Here is a 26,235-nt window from a genome sequence, read left to right as displayed (position 1 = left end):
ACCATCAACGTGTCGAAATCAACCTGCCCAATTACTCCAAACTACATTAATAACACCAGATATTACACTAATTGTGTCCAGTTTCTATGCAGACGAGGTCCCACGGGGCTAATTTTGCATCCTCAGGGGCAAGCAACTCAGCCATCAAGCTGATTTCCCCAGGAATCCTTCCTCATTACACAGGTCCAGGCTGTCAAACTTCTTCCTTTTTTTTAACCAAAAAAAAAAAAGGTTAATGGGCCAATCAGTCATCAATTATTTCCTGGGAGGCCAGCAGGCAAAGGGTTAAAGTGTGAAGAATCAGCTGCAACTGAGTTCCATTTGGAAGTTATTATCAACAGGAGGTGTCTCAAATGATGTTGTTGTTTGGTTTGCCTTTGTTTTATAGGGTGGGTGCTAGGATGGGCAAAGAGCTGAAACTGTCAGATTATGATGAGATGAACCTAAAGCCATTTATTTTTTTAGTGGAAGTGGGCATGAAATCAGGGAATTTTAGGAAAACCACCACACTGTCATAACCACCAAGCCACTCCCAAGAAGCGCCACGGTCCCACTGTTTATGCTGCACTGCTTTCACCATTATCTTTTCATAGTGAAGTTAACTGCATTTAACCCAAGTTCACATTTATTTTGCTCTGCCAAAAGACAGACGTGGCTGCAGCCCACCCACTTACAGCAAACAAGATCTACGGTTTCTTAGAAGCAAAGGATTGTGCAAGGGAAAACAAACATTTAGGCATGGTCTCACTGCATTCCTGTACCGATGCTTATGTTTATTGTATGACAGAGATCAGATTTAGAAAAAACTACACTGTCAACGACTACAGGATACAATTAGTCTATAACTTGCTCCAGAGAGCTCAATTAAGTCTACTACAATGTAGAGAAAGCACAAGTCCAGAAGCAGTTACACCTCTTGGTATCCTGCGAGATCGGTTCTAAATGGAGTGCAAAGATCAATTTGTTCCAAATTTTCACTTCCCACATCTTCTATTCTCAATATTAAGGGTTCCACAAATAGCCACTGACGCCTTGCACCAGAGGTGGGTAACCACAAGCACAGTTTGAAGTCAATGGAAGACAAGGGCTCCTTTCCACCAGGCACTCTACAGTCAGAAATTACAGCTATCCCAAAAGTTTGTTTTTAAACAAAACCATTATTTCTATTTTCCATGGCTATAAATCAGCAATTTGCCAGGCTTAAGGCATTTCTCATAAGCAGACATGAATATTTTGCCAGAATCAGAAATAAAACTGGATCTTCTGGCCTCCAAGCCAACCAGCCTCTTTCACTAGGTGCCAGATTGCACGTTTGCTGTCATCAGAGGACCCTGCTGCTGCTGCTAATGAACAGTAACTCATCATACATGTCTGGTGTAGGGTGCCACTCATACAGGAAACACTTTCCAGAAACAAGAAGTGCAGAACCAAAAGATTCTCAATGGTGTATTTCAAACACCCGTGAAGCATCTTCAAGAGTTGAGGTTACAGCTTGAAACCTAGTCAAGCCTGCCATTCAAGTAACACTGAGACCTATTTAAACTCCCTTTTTATTCATGCCCTCCTCCCCATCTCTGTTCAAGCACCCTTTCTTAATAACCCTTCATCTTTTCAAAAGGATGGGAATGAAACACTGCCGAGATGCCCAGCAATCCACATCAGATGTTTACAGTATACAATTTGTTTACAACAAAGGCACGTTGGTATTTACATACTATATGATGTTAACTATTGTTACCTTTTGCCACTTGGTGTAAATTATCCCTGTAACTTAGAAGATAAGTATGTTTATTAGCAGCCTCAATTAAGGAAATATTTGTGCCATGTCCCACTGGGCATGACTATGCTAATACTTCTCTCCCCTTTCCAAACCCAGTGTCTAAATCTAATTAGTTTTGAAAATCAACCCTATGAGGACAAAATAGCTCTGCTGTCGGTCACCCACAGCTCTTGATAAAGGTTGTGTTCCACTGGAAGAGTTTTTCAGTGGTACTGTTTTATATCACTACCCGTGAGTGACAAATTGGTGATGAAAGGCTGGCTTCCCCCCCCATATGTAATTGTTGTTTTATCTGGATGCCAAGGCAACACAGTTTGAAGAAATCCACAAAGTAACATTAAAATTCAGTTCACCCAGTATGAGAGTCTACACTTGTATTAGGTGTTTCCTGATGTGTTTCAAGCTTGAGGTTTACTTCTAAAATGACAATCCTCATGGCAGCGGGGTTGGAACTGGATGATCTTAAGGTCCTTTCCAACCCAAACCATTCTATGGTTCTATGACACACGTTTCAAAGCTGAAGAGCTTGCTTAACTAAAGGGTGTTGTGAAGCTGAGTCTCTAGAGCGGAGCTTATCTCGGGTGCTCTGAACAGCCTCCCCCTCCATCTGCCATCGACATTCTGCACATGCACAATACCGCAGCAGCAGTTACCACTAACTTCTGAACAAAACCTAGTTTGGGAGTTAATGAATATGCAGAAGAAAGTTTTCCAGGAAAGCCTGGCCCTGTTTAACATGTCAGATAGGTAACCAAGAAGAATGGGAAAATAAGGATTTCATATCTTTATGCATGTTAAACCAGAGCACGCAGAGCACAGCCATTTAATGTCTTAAAGATGAGCCTTTCTGCAGTGCTGCAAAATCTATTGATATAGGAAAAATAATTCTGTATTTCAGTAATATGCAGGTACAAGTGACTCCAGCTTGTCTTATAACCAGAGTGGGGTCTGGTTTAAGTATAACACAGTCATACTACGTACTTTCCCCCTAGAGAATCAAAGCATTGCTTGAAGTCTGAAATAAGGAGCAGGTGGGATTTTTACATTTGTCAGTGGCTCCCCATAGAAAAAAACCCCAAAATCTGAAAACTAGAGAGTTTTAAGCCAACTCTGAAATTAAGAAAATAAAGTTTCTTGCAATCACACAGAACTGATAAAGGATCAGTGGAGGACACAGCTGCACGATGCCCGCTTCTTTCTGCCCTCAGAATCTTGAGTCCTTCAGCTGCGATCTTATACCCAGCCACCTCTGTGAAAATCCTGCCCTTCCTCACTCCTCTGTGACCAGACCCATTAGTAATGGGTCAAGTAATAGCCATGGATCAGTAATAGCCAGAGAGAGAAGGACTGTCTGCCTTGCATGGCATACAGCAAAAGGTGACCCTATGTAAGCACAAGAGACCCACCATGCTGAGTACCACCCATACACCTGCCAAGCACCTACAAGAACATTTGCAGCATCTGAACTGCAGATTTCTCCATCTGAATCAGAGACTTGCTACCTGGAAGCATAGAAAATACCTAAAAGTAACTGAACCAGTCTTAAAAAATATTAGAGAGGCTGGTTCCTAGATCAAGCTTTCAAAAATGGGACTGTATGCAATGGAAATGGGTTTGGTCTGTAGAAAGGTGGAAGTGCAATTGAGCAAGCACACGCTAAAGACCAAAGCAGATTTGTTATTCTGGACTGTCATTTCCTATCATCGTTCTGTTTTTTGAAGGCATAATTATCTAAACATGTGGCTTTTAATACCTACAATGCTCATTAACTCAACATTTGCATGTCTCACCATTCCAGCTTCCACACAAGGGCTTACGGCATCAGCTCAAAGATGCAAAGCTACGGAGCACACTGATTGCTCTGTTTTTAGTGGGGATAATACTTCCAAAAAAAGAGCTACTTTTGCCTAATTTCAGAAGTTTGTTTTGATGATAGGTCTCAAAACCCTTTGGGCTGTGGCCAGCAGGAACATGTGCCTTTGATACTTAGTTTGATCAGCATGAACAAAAGGTTACTCAAACTAGACAGGCTGTAAACCACAAGGGAATTCTTTATACTTGTTTCCCTGGTGCGGTTTCCTAACAGGTATATATAAAAGCATAAGCTTCTCAAGCAGTAACAACAAACACGCTGATTAGAAGAAAAATCTGGTTGGGAGATAAAACCCAGCAAATACATAGAAAACAAAAATACAGAGAAAATGGCAAATCATTAAAAAGTATCTTGTTTCCTATTAGGTGGGAAAAAACCCACTCAAACTTATTAATATCTGATAATCATGTTCTCTCATTTCATAGTTTGCACTGCCTGCAAAATATGCACGAATACTGCATATTTTATACTGCAAAAACATGAAAATGGAGTGTTTTGCTCTGAAAAGGTGATAATTTTACATTTACACTCAGAAAGAAACCAAGATTATAAACGAAAACCCCAAAAAGCTTCCTTAAGAAGCTGCAGGAAAATCCCACTTTTGTTTCCTCCATACACTTTGGCAGCAAGAGGAAGGCAATAGAGCAGTAATTGTGCAAAAGAAAGGACGGTGATATAAATCACCAAAGGTTAATGATCAGGATGTGAACAGAGGGACTTGTTTACAGAAATAGCATGCAATTTAAAATTTACAAGAGATTTAATGCCACCGCTTGGCAATCACTAAAATCAACAGCCCAGAAAACAGTGACATTAAGAAAAATATTACAGTTATAATCATTCCAAAATAAGTCAATTAGTGTTAGGGCATGCGCTCGCGATTACTTGACCCATTTGCTTTGCACTTAAGTGAAGAGAAAAAAGAAATCCCCTCTCCTTTATGCCGAGATTACTGAGTTGTGACCTATTTTGCATTCTCTATTTCTCCCACCATCCCTCTTACATGCTGCTGGAGATGGTGGTGGAGGGTGGTGGGTGTTTTTTTGCTCTCCTTGCCTGGCTTCCAAGTAATTCTGACCTCTGACATTTGTAATAAAACAGGGAAAAAAAAGAAGGAAGTTTATAATTGTGTTGTTCAAATGAAGGTAGAGGCGGGGGGAGGGAAATATAAAATTCAATGTGCTATTATACCAAAGCCATGACGGCTGTCTTCAGTGGAAAAAAAGCAATGTAAGTCAATTTGTGAACTTTGGCACCAGGTGACCTTTAGAAATACAACAATATACAGAATTTACAAGCAAGAGTAGCACATGCAAATGACCCGGCACTGTCTCGCCTTTGGATTAGAGCTGCAAAGAGCATTATGGAGAAGGCTTGCACAAAGCAAATTAAGACTGTTACTTAAATGTCACGGCACACTATTGTATTTGGCTACAGATCATTACACCTGGTACTAACACTTTTAAAAACTGTAATAACTTGGGAAATATTACATTGAGTGCCCACATGTAGAAAGGGGAAAAATATATATATATATAAAAATAGAAAAAAAGGGAAGAAAATGGGTTCCTGAAGTAATTTAAACATCACCATTCCACGACGAGAGGGAAAGGTCAAAATTTAAGTAAGCTGAAAGGAACATGAATGGCAAAATAAAACGCACAAACAACACACACAAAAAAAAAGGATGAAAAGACCAAGTGGAATGACTCTGCAAACATGAGATGAAAGCACGCATGCTTTGGGCAAATCTGATTTCCATGCCTGCACTGGGGAAGGGGGAGACGCAAGGAGGACACAGGGTAAAAAATAAAGGGTAAGAGAGGAGGTGTCCATCTACAATGGGTGGGTTTGTTACCTTCAGTGTTGGTGCTGCTGCTGCTGTATATATTTCGCAGGCTACCAACACGGTTTAGTTTCCAAGCTTTGCGTTTGGCTGCATCCAGAGAGCAGAAGGGGAAGAGAAAAAAACAAAAAGAGAATAAAAATAACGAAAAAGGGAGGAAAGAAAGAAATGAAAAAGGGGAGAAAAGAAACATCAAAATAGCATGTGAAGTAAAATACAAGCGCGAGCCTGTTAACACGTGAAGAGCTGCACACAGAAAATGCACACAGGACTTTGCAGCCTCTGCGATCCACGGACAATACGGAAAGCCTCTTACCGAGGGTGATTTTTTAAAGTCTCTACAACATGACACAATCTGACAAGATTAAATGGATCTGCTATTGGAATAGACAAAACCAGAGCAGTAGAAGTACAAAAATGCAGGAAGTATTTGTACAAAGGATACACAACCAGACAAAACAGCTACTGTAAAATGGGATTTAATTAATGACGAAACACAGCCAGACAAGAGCTCCTTTTCCTTCACAAGCCCGTACCGATCACTTGGTGCCTGCAGTTCACCTTTAAAACACCTTCAAACCACTTATTTACATCATCACCTTTCAAAGTTGAGGTGATGATGCAATGGCCTTAAATCCTCATAACAACAAAGTCTGTTATTTGTAGCTTTGAGCTTAGAGGCATTACTTAATTATTTTGAAGCGTGTCAAGTAGACATGGATGCAATTGATGTCTGCAGTCCTCCCTTCCTCCCCCAGGCAAATCACTGCAAAAATCAAAGTGTATATTCTTCCTGTAAGAGGCAACACCCTCACTTATTAGAATTGCCCCCAAATTTGAGCTTCTCTGAGTTCCCAGCTGCTGTTTTACAATTAGCTGAAAATACTGCTCAAAAGCACTCCAGTCCTGTGCTCATTAGGAAAAAGCACATTTTTACCTTCTTTTAAATCGACCTGTTTTGCCTCAAGAGTGAATTCACAGCGTGAGAAGTACCTTCAATCAACAATATGCTTAGCCTGAGCTTCATCAGGCAGGAACAGTATGAAACATCTGAGTCCACCACGCCAGTGCTGGAACCTAACAGTGACTGAAAGAACAGCATTGTGCCCTCTTCTTCATGCATAGACATCCCCACATCTGAGGAGGGAACTGTGTACCTGCTAAAAGTGCTATCTCTATCAGCTTTCCAGCTTACCTAGTTAAGAAATAATGATGCAGCACTGCTTGGCATGCAACTGTTTGTTAAAATCTGTTTTATAGGAGCAGGGAAGAGATCACTGGAGTCAGTGACAAGTGGAAGAGCATCCAGACCTCCTTCTGAGCCACCTTTCCTAGCAGGTCATCCAGCCCTCCTGCCCACAGACAGGCTTTGAGTTTGGGTGTGAGGCTTCTAAAAAGCATGAGTTACATTAATTACCATTAATTTCTATGACATGCATCATTGATACACGTAGAAATGGCTTGTACAGAGGCAGCCCAGACCAGCTTGTAAAACTCTTCCATAACCTTAGTAATATCATTTCCTCCTTGGAAAATGACTCCCACAGCAGCACGGGAAGAAATTAAACAGTCCATGCTTGCATATACCAGAGTTTTCATAGATTTGTAAGTCACAGGACAGGAAATGGCCTCAAGCTGCACCAGGGCAGGTTTAGATGGAGATGAGGAACAATTCCTTCCCCAAAGGGTGCTCAGGCGTTGGAACAGGCTGCCCAGGGCAGTGCTGGAGTCACCGGCCCTGCAAGTGTTCACACACCGTGCAGACGAGGCCCTCAGTGCCATGGGTTAGTGGTGGCCTTGGCAGTGCTGGGAATGGTTGGACTTGATGACCTTAAAGGTCTTTTCCAACCTGGTCGATGCTCTGATTGTATGTTTGAAATTGGAAGAGTCTTTCACTCGCATTCGGGTCAAACTCACATGGTAAATCTGGAGCAAAACCATTCTTACCCTCAACCGCAAATGCTCCTCACCATTTAGGATGACATGAACATCTCACAACGTACTGAGTAGTGTGACAACAATCGTTTTAATTCTTTCTTTCTGTATTTATGAACTTTAACAAAAAGCTTGATTTTCAGCTAAAGATCTAAGGCTGGAAGAGAACTGCCCAAACACGTAGACTGTTAAGTTATGTGCTGTTTTAATAAAGCCATCTGGGAGCTTTAATGCTATGTACTCCACAGGAGGACTGGATGTCTACATGACACCCTTTAGAATGCATCTCACTGAAATGAAAATAGATCACATTATCTGAAAGGATAAGTTACATCTCTAAAAACTAAAGTTCATCAAATCTATAACTATCTTCATTGGGTGCATCCTTCAGTATGAAAAACCCTTTAGTTTTCAGACCTATTTAACAAGTGCCAGCACTTGTGAGGCACAATTTCCCAGCAGAAAACTTGTTTTTCCTGAAAAACATTTACATATAAATAGGCAAAATCAAGGTTTGGCACCCTTCAGAAAGGGAAGATGGTCTCCAGTACACAAAGACCCTTTCCTGGTCCCTTTTCATTTTTCACACTTTAATGGCACGTTAGAGTACGGCCATATGAGCAGGAAGTGAACTTGCAGCCTGGTTTTCTATTAACCTATTGATGAAATAATCCATTTTAATGTGTTAAGTGTCATGCCTTTTTCTTCTCTTTAAACAAATGGACTTTTTCAGTGATGCTGAAGCCCTGATACATCCGAGTGTGTCCTTTAGCATCGATTAGGCTCCTGTCTGCTTCCTCGAGGTGCTCTGCTGTCTTGAGGATTCAATAATATTATCAGCAGCAGTGTTTGGACACTGCCAAGCGCAGCCTCCGCCAGGTGATTGATGTGCATGTGAGCACCAGGGCCCAGCTTAGCCATCCTACCCTGCCTGCCTTCAAAATTACACACTGGCTACACATTTTTGTTACCTACCAACAAGGCTTTAATGGGCACCGGAGGCCATTATTCTCCTGGCTTGTCTTTGACTTACATCCCAGGACATTCAGTCTGTCCCATCTGGGTTCAAAAGTTAATTCAACAAAAGCTTTTGTTGCCAACTCTGGATGCACATATATATACGTACAGTACATATACACTTAAACGAACAACTAAACCCCAACTGGTTTCCAATAAAAAGCTATAAGAAGTATTTATTCCATTATTTAACAGCAAACAAAGCTCCCTAATTAGAAAGAACAAACCTTTCTTCAAGGTATATTGATTTCAAGTATTTTCTGGAAGCCTGTTTTCTTCAAAGAAGCCACCAAGAAGTGTCTCTTAACTAGAAAACCATGGACAAACACCTCTCTGAAACATCAAATATCTGGAATGCAGTTAACTATTTCCCAGAAGACAGCAGGTATTTCATTTAGCTTGTACTGAAGTGGCAACTAGCACTCTGCCTAGTATGTTGTGCTACCACAATGTGAATGACTAATGTATTTTAATAATATTCCAAGAAATTCTTTCATTAACTCTGACACTTGCCCTGATCTCTGGCTTCACTGCTGACAAAAACACTGCTTCAGCAATCAAAGCAGTACCCCCAGCTCAACCAGTGTGTAGACGTGGCATAGCAGCACAGTTTCTGCTCTTATCCGAGTTCATTAACTTCAGAAATGTAGATTGCTAAGATTAAATTCCTATTGTTGCTGGGTAAATTCATTTGTGCATTCTACAATTCAATCTGGACCAGCACAAGAAGTCATTATCTGTCACCCAACAGCACAGAGCTTGGCTTTTACCAACCCTGCAAAACAAGACTGGGATGGTTGCTACCTTCAACTTGGTGTAAGCCATCATCCAGCCATTCCTCCTGGGAGCAAACATGGGAAGAAATCACCATGCATCCAACCATGAAAGCTTTGACTCTCAGAGCCCAAGATGTGTTTCTCTGAGAAGAAGGGTTAAAGTGCTTAATTGAGTTCTTGTGAGGAAGCTGCTTACAACTGTATCACCTCTGATGGGATGCATCACTAGTGGTTCAGATGTACTGGGGTATCTTGTTCAAATCATAGAATCCCAGACTGGTTTGGGTTGGAAGGGACCTTAGAGCTCCTTCAGTTCCAAACCCCTGCCACAGGCAGGGACACCTTCCACTAGAGCAGGTTGCTCCAAGCCCCTGTGTCCAACCTGGCCTTGAGCGCTGCCAGGGATGGGGCAGCCACAATCATCTTTCCAGAGGCTTTGAGCTCTTCTGGAGCTAAGGCAAGCAAGGCTCCCACTCCTTTTTTGTTCCAAAGAAACTTCCTGCTTGCTTACTCTTAAAATATATTACTCCCACCAATTTGTCCCTCTTTTTCACCAACCACATGAGAACCATATAGCTTCCAGATCTACATCTTGGACCTTTACAAACCTGTACAATACTGGGAGGGTCGGAAGTGTTTACTACTGTGGCTTTCCTAATATAGAACTTTAACAAACTGCTTACACCAAATGGAGACAGGATCTGTGGCTGTAGAGTACATAGAGAGCATGGGAGTTGTGAAGGTCCTTTCCATGACTCTGTAGGCACTGATTGGACTCACTGGGCTGGACCAGAGGCAATTCCACTCCATTATTTCAGTTTTCCAGGTCCTTATCTGCAAGTTTTCAGTGTGTAAGGCAGGGACTTATCTGCAATTTTTCAGTGTGTAAGGCAGGGACTGTAATGCACACACTCTGAAGTGGAAGCTACAGAGGTTATTTAAGGCTCTACAAGTCTGTGAACATCCAAACACCACTGAAAGAGAGCACTAAAAACTGATTCCAAATAGAAGATACTTAAATCTAGCGGGAGATGATTACATGTTAGGTCCATTACAATAAAATGGTGGCAACAGCTTGCCTTTTCAGCTGAAGCTCTGGGAGGACATCCAGCTATATCTGGAGACACAGGCAAGCCTCTGTTTGCTGATGATTTTGAGTATTCCACTTTGTGAGCTGAACTGCACTAATTTAACGTACATTCTAAGTGTAAAATAAACTTATGTATTTTTAATGTGTACATCTAAAAGTGAGAATAGGTATGTCAGTATACGAAGAAGAAAACTAGGCTTCAATAGAGACTTTTGTTAAGATATGGAATAACTGGGAATCAATTAAACTGAATCACTCCCAATTACCACATATCTTTGTTCAGGCAATAACTTTGCATCTGTGACCAACCCCTTGCAGACAGAACTTCTGTGTTTGCTTGCTTTAATAGGGCTGCTATTTTTTCTGTGTTAATGAAACTACTTTTCCTGTCTAGTTTTGATTAGTTAGGTGTTGTTGTAAATATGTTTACCACTGCTGTGATCCCACACTGTTATCTCTAAAAGCAATAGATGTTTTTTAGAAAGCACACTTACCCATGTGTGATCTGAGGATACATCACTTTGATACCTGTGAAGTTCCCTTAAGATACTATACTCAATAAAGCATCAGATTAACCTCCTTCAACTTGCTCAAATTCAGTTCTTGATACACTTTGCTAAGCAGAAATTTCCTTTTATTCTTAGGAGAGTCTTAATATCTACAGCCTCACACTAAAAAACCTTTCTCCACTGCTGTACTGAGAAACTCCAGACGTGTTAATGTCACCTCTGGTCTCCATGTGACAGAGTTCTTTGTTGATTAGATAAATAGCCCTCAGATAGCTGATTAAAAAATGATGTAGCCGTTCGGTTGTGTGTCCAAGCCTTGTCAGCCATGTTGGATGTTAAAGTGTGCATGAATTACATCCCTGGAGTGTGCTGAACAGTGCTGATTAAATGAGGCACGCCACAGCCCTCAGCATCAATTATCAGAAATAATAGGATCTTTTCACCTACGCTGGAGAAAGGGGGCTGGGGCTGGAGCTGGAATGCCACTCGCTTCTCAGAACATCTCATCATCATCAGCTGCACCACATAAATAATGCTGTCCATTCACCTAAGGACGCTTGTTTATTTATTCTTATTGTGCAACAATTAAAGACAGGGAAGATGTATGAGGAAAAACCTTCTCTCATAGCATAGGCCAGGGGAACACCTTCATATAATATCTCTATCTGGAAAAACAGGGCTATATTTGATATATGTGCCTCGCTGGGTGAGAGGCAAACCTGAGCATCAGAGGGGTATTTAAGGATAAACTCCAGGACCATCTAGTTGCCACCCCCCTAGGAAAAGGATTCTGCACTTCAGCCCTCCCCCTGCTCCTTCTCAACTCCTTCAGCATCATGCGTGGTTGCATCAGGAGCTGTAAAACTGCAGATTGGGAATCTGTATTTCTTGCTGGTCAGCAGAACAGCGATTTGCTCAACAAGACCATACTCTTTCACAAGAGGATTGAAATGATTGCGTTAAGATGCAACCCAAGAGATTCTTACACCATGTAAACTTGTTTCTATGACTGTGGAGGGGCTTGACGCTGTCTTACCCTATGTGGAAGCAGCAATGACAGAAATTCTTCAAAAAGGGTTAACAACCCCCCCTCCCCTCCCCTCCCCAAACCAAACCAAAACAGGCACATCTAATATATGACATTTAGAGAGTAAAATAATCTGGATCCATTTTGTTTCTAGATCAGAACAACACTTACAATAAAAACACAAAGTGCAAGGATCTTATAAATATGTACACTACTTTTCTCTAATTTCTAAGAAATACACAAAGTAGATCTACTAAACCAGATTCCCAAAGTCAAACATCTTTTAACTCTGAAATTTCCGAACATTTCTGCTTAGTGCATTGGTGTTAATAGGACAGACCAAAAATGAAGCCAAAATACAGAAGATTTAACTGCTGCCAGTTATCCCACAAGGTAACAGGCCTTAATATGCCCTTCTCGGACACCAGGATACTCAGAAAAACAAGCTGCAGGGAACCAAAATGAATTACTAAAGTGTTGAGTTAAAAACCCAGCCCAAACACAAGTAAAACTGTATGTCTGATACAGAGACAAAAACTGAAATCCTTTCAGTGCTCTATTTTAAACCCACAAAACACTCTAAAAGTAATACTTCAAATGACATTAATAGTTGATTACGTTTGGCTTCAATTCAGCTTTGAACATTCCAAATGAAGGGGAAAAAAAATGCAAACACATTCATACTTGTACTCGTGACAGGGGCAAAGTTTCTTTAATGAAACACTTCTAAAATAGGTTTTTAATTCTTCTTCCCCCTTCCCTCCCATAAGAGTTCTCCCTTGAAGCTTCAGCAGCAGGTAAAGGAGCCACTAAACTCTTTCAGTGCATTTCCAATACACTATAAACATACAAGATTCAAATCGACAAAAGTAAATGTTAATTGGGAACATTTTTCTCCGTTTTTCATTATCTGAGGCAGAAAATTATGGGTCTTTTCTACACACAAAAAATCCCTTTCAACCACCTAGAAAAATTGTCTTTTAATAAAAGCTTGAAATTATACTATCATATTTCAAAGGCAACGAACAGTTAAAGCAGCTAATCAAAGGTATAATTATTTAATGACTACTACTCATGCTATCTAACAGGGCTGTAATTGCTTGGCTGTGATCACTAGACCACCAGCTTCAATAGTGGAAAACAAGTACTTTGCTTGTAGCATTTGATCGACCAATTTCTAAGGTTAGTTTCTCCAATTGGGTTGACTTCACAAGGCTAGTGGCATTCCATAAGGAATGAAGAGAATCAGTTTGTCAACCTGCCTCCGCTTCTTTTGTACACATTTGTACAACAAATAACTGCAGAGGAAAACAAAATATTTCCCTGACGAAATGTGATTTGTCAAAATCATCATTGATTTTTTTCCCCTTTTAGTGCCACATCAGAGTTTTCTGTAAACCCCAGCTGACCCCACTACAGTAATTCAAATGCAAACACCACCCACAATGTGCTTATTGAAAATGATATTTGTATCTTAATTGCACTTTGGTATTTATTGTCCCTATTAATCTACTCCAGATAGGTGGAGCAGCGCATAAATGCACCTTCTGACTCTGTTCCATTGTCTGTAGCATGTCTTTTACAACTAGAAACAGGAGAAGAATAACCTTGCATCATCATGTGTTAATTACACGAGCTATCCAGAAGCTATGCAAGGTATAGAGCATGTTGGCTTATTTTTGGTTTAGTAACAAAGCACTTAAGGAAAGGCGGCTCCTGTCATTACACTGCATCATCAAATACTAAATATGAACTACTGCTATCATAGTTCTTTTGTGGCACTAATGCTTTTTTGCTAAATAGTTAGATTTGATACAAGATGTTGGGCCCTCTGGAATTCTACAGATACTTGAGTTTCTACCCCATTATCTAGTCAAGATCTGTATTTCAAGATCAGGCTCACAGCTGCAGTTAATATCATTTGGGCTCAAGCGAAACCACCACCTGAGATGCTACTCTGTGAAATGCATCATCACTAAAACAAACCCAATGTATTCAGAAGGAGAGCAGGAAAAAGCATTGCATGGGATGGCTGAAGAGGAAATGGAGTGTGGGGGAAGCATCTGGGGCACAGAGAAGAGGAAGGTTAGAGGTGCAAGAGCAGGACATATGGGGGACGTCTGTTATTCACCATCAGCCCACCTTCTTTCTGCTGTTTAGACACAGTATTGACTCCATGAAAAGCTTCCTTGCTTACTCCACGGAGAACCACTATTTTTATGGCATGATGGATTTATTCTTGTTTCGGACCATCAGTTTCATCTATGGATAGGGAGACAACAATCTTGCCCGTTATAGGCTGATAAACAAGGAGCATTTACATCCATTAAGCAAAGAGGCATTGTTCTGTACCCTTCTCCCTCTGAACAAAAAGCAGCCACATCTTGTTGATAGTGTGAGCAATTACTGTCAAGAAAACAGTTTCAAAACAACAGAAAGAGCTGTTTCTGCTCAAAGGAGTTATATTCTCACTGCTCACTTTTAAAAGATAGACTCAGTGCAGGCACCTTCAAATTTCCCAAGTATTTGCCCATTGCTTTTTCACTAAATTTCTTTTCCAATGAGGTGTCAGAGTGGAAATACCACAAACTAAAAGTAAAATATACTGCAATAAAGTTGTATTGTTGGGCTGAATTAATGCCAAAAAGAGCACACTTGTTTTTTCACGTGGCAGAAAAACCATCACTTGTCTGAAGATAAAAAATATTTATGTATGAAGTAGGACGGGAAGGAGCTGTCTGCACGATCAATGGGCTTCACGGCAAGTTCTATCGGGGTATCAAAGACACAAACTGAAGCTGAGCAGGTATGTGGGCAGCAGGGAACACTCTTATTTATGTAATTCTCACAGTTGTCATTTCCCTGAGATTTTTCCTAGATATAGACGATGAAGAGTTAGATTTTTCCAAAGACCTGGTTATGCTGCTTATCTTGGGTTTATTTTGTTCAGCATTTAGTAAAATTAGCTTACAATCATAAAGGAGACTTCCTGCTACCCTCATAGTTATTGAAGGCGGCATATAAGGTCTCTACAGAAGCGTAAAGCTAGATAAGGCATTAGAGTCACTTTGTTAATTCCAGCTTTTACTTATTCTGAAATTTAAAACAATTATAAAACTAAACTATAGAATCACACAATGGTTTGTGCTGGAAGGTTCCGTAAAGCTCCTCCAGTTCCAACCCCCTGCCATGGGCAGGGACACCTTCCACTAGAGCAGGTTGCTCCAAGCCCCTGTGTCCAACCTGGCCTTGAACACTGCCAGGGATGGGGCAGCCACAGCTTCTCTGGGAAAAGTCTGTGCCAGCGCCTCAGCACCCTCACAGGGAAGAGCTTCTGCCCAAGAGCTCATCTCAGTCTGTCTCCCCTGTTTCAGTTTGAACCCATCACCCCTTGTCCTGTCACTGCAGTCCCTGAGGCAGAGTCCCTCTCCCACATCCTTGTAGGCCCCCTTCAAACACTGGAAGCCAGAACTGTACACAGTGCTCCAAGTGAGGTCTCACCAGAGCAGAGTAGAGAAGCATTCAAAACAACACCTTGTGCTACACCAGATTAGAAAAGGCATTTTAGAAATGGGCTCATTTGAAGCGTCTCCATCCGTTGCAAAAATCCACCCCATAATCCAGGCTCATTAGTGGCTTGCCCTCCAGCATGGTAAGCACTGACAGGCACATTTGAGGAGCACACAAGCACAAACCTCTTTTGTTTATTCTTGGGGAATCATGTCCATATGTGAGCAGACACAGCACTACTTTCCACTGGAGCTATATACAACATGAATTCTTTGTTAATTTTCATCACTTGTAAAAATAAGCATGAGCCAATCTGCCACTATTAGGTGTTTAATAGCTCAGCATGTTACTCTGTGGTGCAACTTCTTGTGTTAGTGTAAGGATTCCTCACTGGGGAAATTCTAGTTGGAGAGATTTATTGTGTCAAGGTCTTTTCCTACAAACTACTAAACCATCTGTAATGATTATTTCTCTATAAACCTGAACGCTTGTGCTAAAACAGGAAGGCCACTATCTTCAGTTCTGCCTGAGCTTCTACATCAGCCTGCACCGACAGAGAAGATGACTTCCTCCTGTTGGCTTTATTAGAAGACACTGACCCGCAGATGCTGGGTCCTACATTGTGAGGAGGACAACCTGAAGGCACAGAGGGTTTGTTGGAGCTATGTATTAGGTAGAAGTTCCTATCCAGTAGCACACCCACAACACCTGCACTTAGGTGCGCTCACAGTAAGTCTATCAATTTGCATTTTAGGACTCCCCAAAGCCTGCAAGATTCAATAGCTAGCTCAAAGCCAGCAACAGGACAAAGCAGCATGGACCTTTCACAAGTAGTTTACAGAGCAGCCTACTTAACGTCCTGAACTCACTGTTCAACCAGTGGTTACTACAACGACCTACAACGGAGTCTGAAGGTCCCTCCCTCTTTGGGCAGGTAGTCTTAACCCAGGTCTCTTCCCCTGAGAAAATATTATGACTCTTCCATGTTAAACTTCTGGTGGGAATACAAGAATTCCTTCCACTGGCAGATTCAACAACTTGTCTCTTCTTCACAGACTGCATCTGGATCTCAAAGGGCTTCACAAGCAGGAAGCTACGGTTACCTATGTATTGGATGGGGCTGCTCAGATTTACTGAAAGTTGTTCATTTGCACCTAAAATGTAAAAACCCCACCATCTGCCCAGACACCATTTTGAACAAATCCAAAAAGACCAGGGTTAACTCCTGACTCTCCATGGCTGCTCTTACGTGAAGGTTATCATCCCTGTCATTTGACTTGTTTCAGAAGCTGCAGTTGCAGCAAGTCCCTGGGGAGATGCTGTGATTAGCTTTCGAATGAAGAAGTTGGAAAAAGGAGGATGCAACTGTACATTTGCATACAAAATACCACACGGCAGTGGGATAAAGCGAAACCAGAAGGCTCAACAGATTCAAGAGCTTCACGTTTAAGTTGCACTGCCTTTCATCTTTCAGTACAACACGGAGTAACAACCGCATTTTGACTGGAAAGATAAATATTAAATCTTGCATTTACATCATATACTGGTGTCAAAGGCTTCCTCACTAGCCAAAGCTCTGAGTTGTTAACTACTAAATGGCTAAACGACAATGGCTGTTACTAATCGCTTATTGAATAATGAAAGTGACACAACTGATAAAAGGTTTCAATCCTGGAAAAAAATGATTTATAGGATTTCACTCTGCTGGCACTGTTATTTGTGTGACAAATGGTTGGACAGACACCAGTTAATCTCTGCACACCTCCAACTCTGCTGTGGCAGCTTCTGCCAGAGCATCCAAATAATCAAGAACCGCTAACAATACAGCCACGCTGTCGTGAGGGGCTGAATGCTGGTATTTTATCAAGGCTGATCCCCAAATCAATTTAAGCAATGGATTTTTTTTTTTTCCATCAGTGGGGGGAGGGAAAGCATGGTGAGAAAGAGGAGGAGTACCATAAAAACGGGAAAGCCACAGCTTGCAGCTAGGACCTCTGGCGCAGAAATGAAATCATCAATACAACGAAGACATTAATGAGTTCAGAAAGCTCACTACAGTTGCTAGATTTTTTTTTTGGTGATGGCAAAATCCGACCTGCAGCATCATACAGAGCTGTCAGGACTGTTATGTTGTAGTGTAATATCACACTGCCTGCTGTGTACTGCAAATCCCATTTTCCCCTCAGATGGGAGAAAGGGATGTGGCTGCTTTTGAGGCAGTACAAGGTAGGATTCCCCCCTCACCCTGCCTTGAGAAATGAATGAAGCTTTATATTTATAAGCAGTCCATCAACAGTAGCTTTATCTCATTGGTTGTATTGGTATCATCCTACTTCCTGCACAAGTCAAACCTATTTTATCAAGTCAGTGTTTCAAAAGTAGTGAACCCCTCAGAGTGCTGAGCTTCCCAGAACTGGCCTCTCTTGTGTTGCCGTTCAACTCTGCACCCCAAATTTGTAATTTTTTGTACTAAAACAATATCACACCCACTTCTGCTGAATGAAGTTTGAGAATTCTGGCAACTGAACAAAGTGATGGACCAAAGATTTGTATGTCCACGTGATGCAGTTGGACCAGTACATGCATTACTATAGCTCACACCTTGCAAATGATTAACTAAAACCTCAGCACAATCCCAGTAGATTTAAAAGCGGGTTCACACACAGTAGCAGTAGAAAGAACTTATTCCCTCTTGTCATTTTGCTATTAAAAAAGTTGAATTTAAAATAAACAGCATACTACAATCCAACTAAGCCACAATAAAACCCAGCTTTTACATTAATGCCAAAGGGTCAAGCAGTCCCATCATATTTAAAGGTTACACAGTACTTCAAGTGCCCATTTAGAATACAGCCTACACAGACAAGTTTTCACTCAGTTCTCCACTATTTGCATATAGGCCTTAGTGTAGTGCTGCACTTTGCCAAGTTGCAAGTATTTTTAGGCTGTAGGAGGCTGATGGTCGGAATCTGAACAACCTAGTCTAGTGGAAGATGTCCCTGCCCGTGGCAGGGGGTTGGAACTGGATGAGCTTTAAGATCCCTTCCAACCCAAACCATTGAGTGATTCTATGATTCTATTTTGATCACCTGTGCTCAACCTGTGAAAGAATAATATTTTAGTGAACAGATGCTGAGGTTCACACAAGGCAGATGCTGGCGTGGTGAAAGTGAATCAGAAAGAGTGGATGTTGTGATGGGTCTTCAGAGTGAAGAGCAGCAGTCCATCGTTGGTGTGATACAGCAGAAGAAGCCACTGGGAAGGACGCCAAGCGAAAGGTGACAGAGGAAAAGTGGTGTGCCAAGGGAGTGGTCACTGTAGCAGTATCTGGATGGAACTCAGTGGGTACCACATCTATTGAGACCAGGAAAAAGGATGCTGCAGCAATTGAGATATGAGGTGGTGAAAGAGGTACAAGTCAAAAGATGAAGCCCAGATCACATACTCCAGTGACATTCAAAGAGCTAAAGATGGCATTTTTCTCAGTCACAGTGACTTGGAAGGGACAGAGATTTAGACAACACTGTTACTTCCTCTGCCAGTGGAAATCATTTTCTAATCATATCACATATCAGCCTTCCCATTATATTGCACAGGATCAATATGAGGTTAAACCATACACAGATTCTTCAGGATCCCTTCCCTCTTTTCAGCTATATGCATAATACCAATTTTTTCCCATTCTCTGAAACATTCCCCGTGCTGCAAGATCCTTTCAGAATTATATGACAGTTGATTAGGAAGCTCTTAAGCCAACTCTGTGCTACTTCTCACCGCAGCTAATCTGGTTGTGCAGCTATAAATACTAATAATTAAATAAATAAGCAAACACACACCATTTAGAAGTACAAATTTATTTAAGGTAAGATGAATTCTATTTTTCCCAATGATAGAATATTTCTGGGTTTTCCTTTTTGAAATCAGGATTCCTTATTATAACATTTTGGCAAGCATTAGATTCAAATCATGGCTAGAATTTATTTGTTGCTGATGAATTGAAGAAATTCCTCTTTCATCAACCTTACGGACCTCACAGTCTAGAGATCATCAATTCTAATATTTTTAATTTCCTTTATCAAGAATTTACATTTTCTATCTCCTGATTCAAATTCATTGCCATCACCTTCACTATCCTTCCCAATAACGCTTTCTTAAAGTGTTGCCTCCACTTCTGCTCTTAACCATAATGCTTTTTAAAACACAAGCACCCTTTTCAGTGGAGAACTGTGGGTATTTTGCACTTATTCTTTCCTAAACATTTTCATATTATTCACATAACTATGTTTAACCTTTCCTCCTACACAAATTCTCTCACCATTGTTCATGGTTAGAGAAAATAAGCCTGTTAAAAGCTTGGATTTGTGTACATATTTATATATGTACTAATGAAGAGAAATAGTTATGTTTGTTGAAGGCAAGAGGAATTAGGCTTCTCTTGTACAATCTCAACTTCGAGCACTTGAATTATTGCCCAGATGGTGCGGGACTAAAGGCATTTAATTATTTACTCTGCATCTCCCAGGCATCACAAGGTATTAGCATAACCCTGCTGTATTCTTCTCATGCATCAATCACCTCTGTAAAAGGCAGCAGAGGCTCTCACCCTTCCACGTGGAGTTAAGGTGCAGGTAGTCACAGTAATTGTGATGGCACAGGAAGAACACCTCACATAATGGGACAAGATTACTGCCCAAACACTGTGCAATCTACTATAATAAAGGTTGATGGACTAGCAGATTCTTTCTTTTATTGGGCATATCCGCATGTGAGCACAAGTTAAGGGCTGCCTGCTTGGTGGGCAAGATCAAATGGGTTTGGTAAAGAAACTAAGCATGGAAAACCAAGCTAAAGCAAGGTACTATCATAGGTAACACAAAGCCTGCTCATGAGAAAATCAGAGCTATCAAGCAGAGACTGATCTGCTGGGTTCCCTCCAGGGCAATAAACCACATTTTCCCCAGGTAAGCCATAACATCACTGAGAGGATATAAAATCCTTAAAAATTCAGTAACCAATACAGTCAGCTTTTCCTGCTTGGAAAAGGAATACACTGGATGTACTCAAAGATCAAATGATCCAAGTTACTGTATGTATCCAAAATGATCTCAGGTTACTGTAACTGGTAAACAGGAGAAATTGATTGATCTAGCGTAGACTGGGCTGGAAAGTAGTTTCACCCCAAAAGTGGAGGGGAAATAATGAAACCTGTCCCCAGAGACATAGAGGTGAGATCTAAATAGGAATTGAAAGGGAAATTTTCCTAGTAAGTCCCTCAGCATTTCCACAGTTCTCGTTTCAACCTAGTCCATTCCTCCCACCCCCTTGCAAAAGTGGCTGGACTTCTGACTTGTATTACCATTATGGAGCCTGCATGGCATTTGGCAGTACCTTTGATTTGCAGATAAAAATCTCCATTGCCTCTTTCCCCAAAGCTTTTTAAGAGGAAAAATAAAGGGGATAAAAAAATACATTCATTTTGAATTTGTCAATCAAAATCTCAGGCATACTGTGTTGGTTGATGTGTTAGGACAGACTTACAACGCTCTGAAAAATGAGTACCTGGTAGGGACTAAGAGCTAGGAGGTGATAATTCCTAGATGCTGAACGTGGCATTGCACTTGAAATGACAAAACTGCTTTTGTACTTGGCAGGGTCCCCGTGATCTACCTCGCTCTGGAAGGATAGATGGAATGAACAAGAATCCCATCCTCTTGACGCGGCACAGAGTTAAGTTTCTTGTATATTCAACATCTTCCTACAAGCAGGACCAAAGCACAGAACAAGGAGGGAGTCAAAGAGACCAACGTGCTGGCTCCTGCGTTGCTCAGAAGATCATTTTGGATTTTATTCTGGCTCTGTTCAGGCTCTGGGGGACAGTTTATGTCAATCTTTTCTTCTTCTTTCCAAAGTGTGGTAGGTTAAACTTTGCATCTAACAACCTTGGCAGCGTCCCTTTACACTTTTTAGACGAGCCATTGAGTAGTATTATGACAAATTATGGGGCCTGATGATATGTAACAAGAACATCTCCTCAAGTCAAAGGCTGTGGAGGAAATAAAAAGCCTGAAAGAATTATTTCTAGTAAAAAAAAGAAACACGTTCCTCTTCATTAGTGTAAGGAATTGCAGATGGTGAAATCCTTCAATTAACCATGAAGTGGGGTTTCCTTGTGCAGTGACTCTATTCACTTAAGACAGCATGTAGAAAACCCAAACTCTTCTTTTGCTTGTGGAGTTATATAGGCAATATACACACACCTTTGAAAAGCATCTTCTTTGAAGCAAAGGTGCCTTTTACATAGTATTTTCTGTACTTCTTTGGTATCGTTCTTCATTATGGAAATAACCTGTACGGAATCAACATTTCTATCTGAGTCAACCTGACTCTGCCTTATTGGCTGAAAGGAACAGGCTGCTGCCCGTGATGCCAACTCACTGGTGACAAAGCTGTTGAAGCAGCAGAGTTTATTATTAATAGATTATGTAAAAATATTTCCTAAGTGTCATCAGCTGTTTGCCTGGGAATCGCTTTTTAATAACAGCCACGAAATAAAGGAAAATAAATATATCCAATGAGCTATATGGATATTTTCATTACTAAAGGCAGCAGGTAATTATCAATATGGTCAAGAAAAAAAACAAAACCATACTTCCAATCTCCTCCGTAGCTGGTTTTTCATGTCATAATAGTTCTGAACATAGCTTGTACTCTTTGGTTAATAATAAGACAGAGTACTGCACTTAAAACCATTGGTATATGCTATTTTGCTGAAGCAGATCCTGATGTAGACCTGCTCTTAGGAGCTTTGGCCGTAGTTCACCGGTAGTCAGTAATTATGAAGCTACTCCTTACTCAAATTCATCTTCAGAGTAAAACCACCATCTCCTAAACCAGTTCTAACATCGTTCAAGATGACTGAGTAAACTACAGATAAACATCAACGTGACAGATAAACACCTGCTCTACTAGTTTACTGTTAGATGCAATAATTATTTGTTTTTTTAAGATCATAACATAAATCAAAGCCCAGGTGTTCTCCTTCACAGTACATCCCCATCATTCTAGTACATCCCATTCCTCCATGGGGCACTAACAGTCTGTTACTAAAGTTTACTTTTCACTTTGCATAAGGGATCAAGAGATTATCTGTAAGTAATGGTGACCTAATTATTAACACAAGGCTTGCCTAGGGAGACTGGGATCTAACTGTATACAGAAAGTCTGAGAGATAAAGAATAGAGTTGACAAATCACTAAGAAGAAACCAATTTTCACATGCTCTGTATCATCACTTTGGATCCTCACACCAGATTCTTTAAGTAATCTGGTGAGTTTTAACTTACTAGTAAATAAATTAAGCACATATTAATCTGTCATTTATTACAACTAGGTTTGTTCTGATTCAATTAAGCTGCAAGGCCTCATAAGCATCCTATGAAACTCAGGTATGGTGCCTTGAAGTGGGGATATTTTGAAGATCTTGATTGTGGACAAGTTACCCTTGATGAGTGCTTAGTTTTAGGATGAAAATGTACACATTTGTTAGTTAACAGTATTTCAGTGGAATCTCTCATTTGAGGATGAACTACTGAACTAAGTATTTACACAGACTTGAACTCTCACAGCATTGTTTCTAAAAAGTGTATTCCATTCAAATATTGTCTTCCATCTCCATAATTATCTGTACTATTTTATATATGGCTCTACAGATGCCTATTTAATAAGTCAGTATGTAATTAACTGTACAGCCTGTTGGGGAGCCCCAGCACAGCTAAGTAAGGAATAGGAGAAAATGTAAGCATCTTTGAGTTGAGCTCCATGGTACAGAGAAATTTCCAGCAACCCCTTAATGCAAAATTTCCTGTAGAATGCTGAAAGTCAGAATCATGGAATGGTTTGTGTTGGAAGGGACCTTAAGGCTCATCCAGTTCCAACTCCTGCCACGGGCAGGGACACCTTCCACTAGAGCAGGTTGCTCCAAGCCCCTGTGTCCAACCTGGCCTTGAACACTGCCAGGGATGGGGCAGCCACAGCTTCTCTGGGAAAAGTCTGTGCCAGCGCCTCAGCACCCTCACAGGGAAGAGCTTCTGCCTAAGAGCTCATCTCAGTCTCCCCTCTGGCAGGTTAAAGCCATTCCCCTTGTCCTGTCCCTACAGGCTCTGGTAGAAATTATTTCTCCATCTTTCTCTAAGTCCCCTTTATATACTGTTCACTTAGAAGAAAAAATATTAAATGAGCACCAGCACAAGGAAAATTAAACTTTTGCAGATACCATTCTGGTTTGAATGGTGGGTATACATCCAGGCTGCACTAAGTTTTGACTGGAAAAACGTATTTAGCACCTGCATGGAGGAGAAAGCTACAGTGATCACTCTACAGAGACGTATCAGGATGGCTCTTCACTATCAGCAATGCACCCCAAGCTATAGGGCACAAGCCCATCACACAGTATGCTGAAATGTCAGCTCCACATGCAGAATATTTCCCCTTGACATACTGAAATCTATAACTTCTGCAGCTGAAGCTGGAATATGAAAGTCAGTGTGTACTACTTTATTAGAAATACCCACCCATGTTCCCCTGCCACTGCAGATGACACATGGCAAGAATGACCTGTGAGCCTAAGGAAATGGGAAATTTCTCTTTACTGGAAAGAGAAAGTATGTCTGGTCATTCCCTATTCAAAATACCATTTTTTGTATGATTTCCTTCACTATATCCACCTTTCTAAGCTCAGACTGCTGTGACATTCCTTTATGCTGAGCATGTCCAAAAAGTAATCCAACAAAAAGTAATTATGTGTGTGACAATTATGAGATTAAGCCAATTTTAAGGTTAAGTAAAACATGAACTATACTTTTAGGTATAAATATGTTGGTTAAAGCATTCAGTTTGTCTGGAAATAGGCTAGATCACTTTGGTGTTTTGTCTGTCATTAGCAAGTATTACCTTGGCTGAAAAGCACCAGCATTTACGATCATTACAAACTGGTCACCACCACTAACAATTTTCCAATGATGATTTCAAAACTAAAATGCCCTTTTTTCTCCTCCCTGAAATACTAACTTGCATGATAAATGTAAGGTGTGCACAGCCACTCAAATCCCAAAAGGAGGAGCTTGGGAAAGGAGAAATAAAAGGGAGCTGAAACAGTCTTCAAGGGAGCTGCCAATTCCTTGTCAAATGAAGCAGAGTCAGAAATACTCCAGCCTATCTTTGTAATCCATCACCAGAAACTGCAGCTCTTCCTCTCCAGATTAAAAAGACAGATTCAAAGCACTGGAGAAGGAGGCACAAGGGAAGTCAAAGTCAAGTCAATGCCGTATCAGTTTGAAAACCTCCATGAAGATGACTCGTGTGGCTGTAGAAGCTGACAAATGCCAAACAACCTCTTCTCTGAGGTACCCTGGAAACTGGAGCCTACCAGGTGAGAATCATATTCTATCAACTTCAAAAAAACCAAACGAAACCAACACAGCTATTTCCTGCATTTCAGCATCCCATTCAAATGGGAAATTGGCCATGATACATCTGAGCCATGAGGAGTTGGTGTCACTGCAGACATTGTGCTGTTAAATATGAGATGCTTGTAAGATGTTGTCTGCAGCTAAGGAATGTGTTCCACCATTGTCTCCTCCCAGCACTTAGATAAATAATCCTTCACGGAAAGCATGAAAGACTGTGGATGCCCCATCCCTGGTTGGACAGGGCTCAGAGCAACCTGCTCTAGTGGAAGGTGTCCCTGCCCGTGGCAGGGGGTGGGAACTGGATGAGCTGTAAGGTCCCCTCCAACTCAAACCAGTCTGGGATTCTATGATTCTATGTAGTCCCAAAGGTACAGTTGGTAGCAGGCTCACACAACTGAATCCACCATTCAAAGAAAGTCAAAAATGTAGTATTTCTCCCCCTCAGGAGTCTACCTTTAAGAGCTGACCATGGGCCTTCTGGTTTATTACAACTTGGGCACTAAGGGCTTGGTTCAAAACCTCACCAAGAAAGAAGAACCAAGATCCCCCAGCCCGAAAAATTCCTGTCTCAGTGCAGGTGGCAGAAGACTGAAGAGCACACAGCAATTCTGGCTGCTGGTACAGGGATAAGCATGGACAGGTCAGCAAATACACAGATTTAAAGAAGTTTCTCTTCCAAAGAAGGAAGGAAAAAAGATTCTCATACTCTTGTGGGCTGCCGAGCAGTAGCAGAATACTATAAAATAAAACACATAAATCCCCCCAAACTAGGATAGGGAATATCAGATAATAGCTGAACCTGAATTCATTGGAAGAAAACCCAACAGCTGTGTTTCAGGGAGCAAAAACCTGCCAAGACTGACTATTTTAGTTGCTCTTAATTCTGGTTTGGCCCCTATATGGGAAGTGGGAAATGATCTTAAAAACCAGAAGGAATTATTAAAACAAACAAAAAATAAACTGAAAGCTGCTTTCAAAGGGTAGGACTGGGCAGCACAGGATTAGTTTGAAGAAAAGATATCAAAACACAATTCAATTTGAAGGGAAGCAGTACAAGAGGCGCAGGGTCCATAAGGAAGGGTTCACTTGCAAGACTAAGAGCAACTGAGCTTTTGCTCATATTTTGCCTGTTCAAGTGACCCTGTATATTCTATTGGACCTCTGAAGGAAGCAGTCTCACAAGGGGAACATTTAGTGGCAGAAACACCTTCAGAAAAGGCTGAGAGCCTGCAATGTCTTTTGGCAGGACTGTTTTAATACTGCAGCCAGCAGTGGGCAGGTAGAGCAGAATTATACTCACAAGCAGAAATCAAACTTTGGGGTGCTACTGGAGTATTTTGACTGCATCTTTTCACTGCCAGCCACAGCATAATCCAAGCAGGGCAAACATAAGCTTTTCATTCGAC

General features: G+C 41.1%; 1 protein-coding gene across 10 annotated transcripts in view; it reads right to left on the bottom strand.

The window, feature by feature from the left end:
- Nucleotides 1-26,235, bottom strand: part of AGAP1 (ArfGAP with GTPase domain, ankyrin repeat and PH domain 1) — a 344,542-nt gene that overhangs the window by 55,153 nt on the left and 263,154 nt on the right. For 5 of the 10 annotated variants that reach the window (XM_030486188.2, XM_030486189.2, XM_030486187.2 and 2 more), the window contains one exon: nt 5,512-5,589. The exons of the other annotated variants lie outside the window; for them this stretch is intronic. In XM_030486188.2, the coding sequence (XP_030342048.1) occupies nt 5,512-5,589 (78 nt within the window). The remainder of the gene's footprint in view (nt 1-5,511; nt 5,590-26,235) is intronic. 10 annotated transcript variants of the gene reach the window in all.

This window comes from Strigops habroptila, chromosome 5 (genome assembly GCF_004027225.2).
Source record: "Strigops habroptila isolate Jane chromosome 5, bStrHab1.2.pri, whole genome shotgun sequence".
In the NCBI taxonomy this organism is placed as follows: Eukaryota; Metazoa; Chordata; class Aves; order Psittaciformes; family Psittacidae; genus Strigops; species Strigops habroptila.
This window is presented reverse-complemented; position numbering and strand designations above follow the sequence as displayed.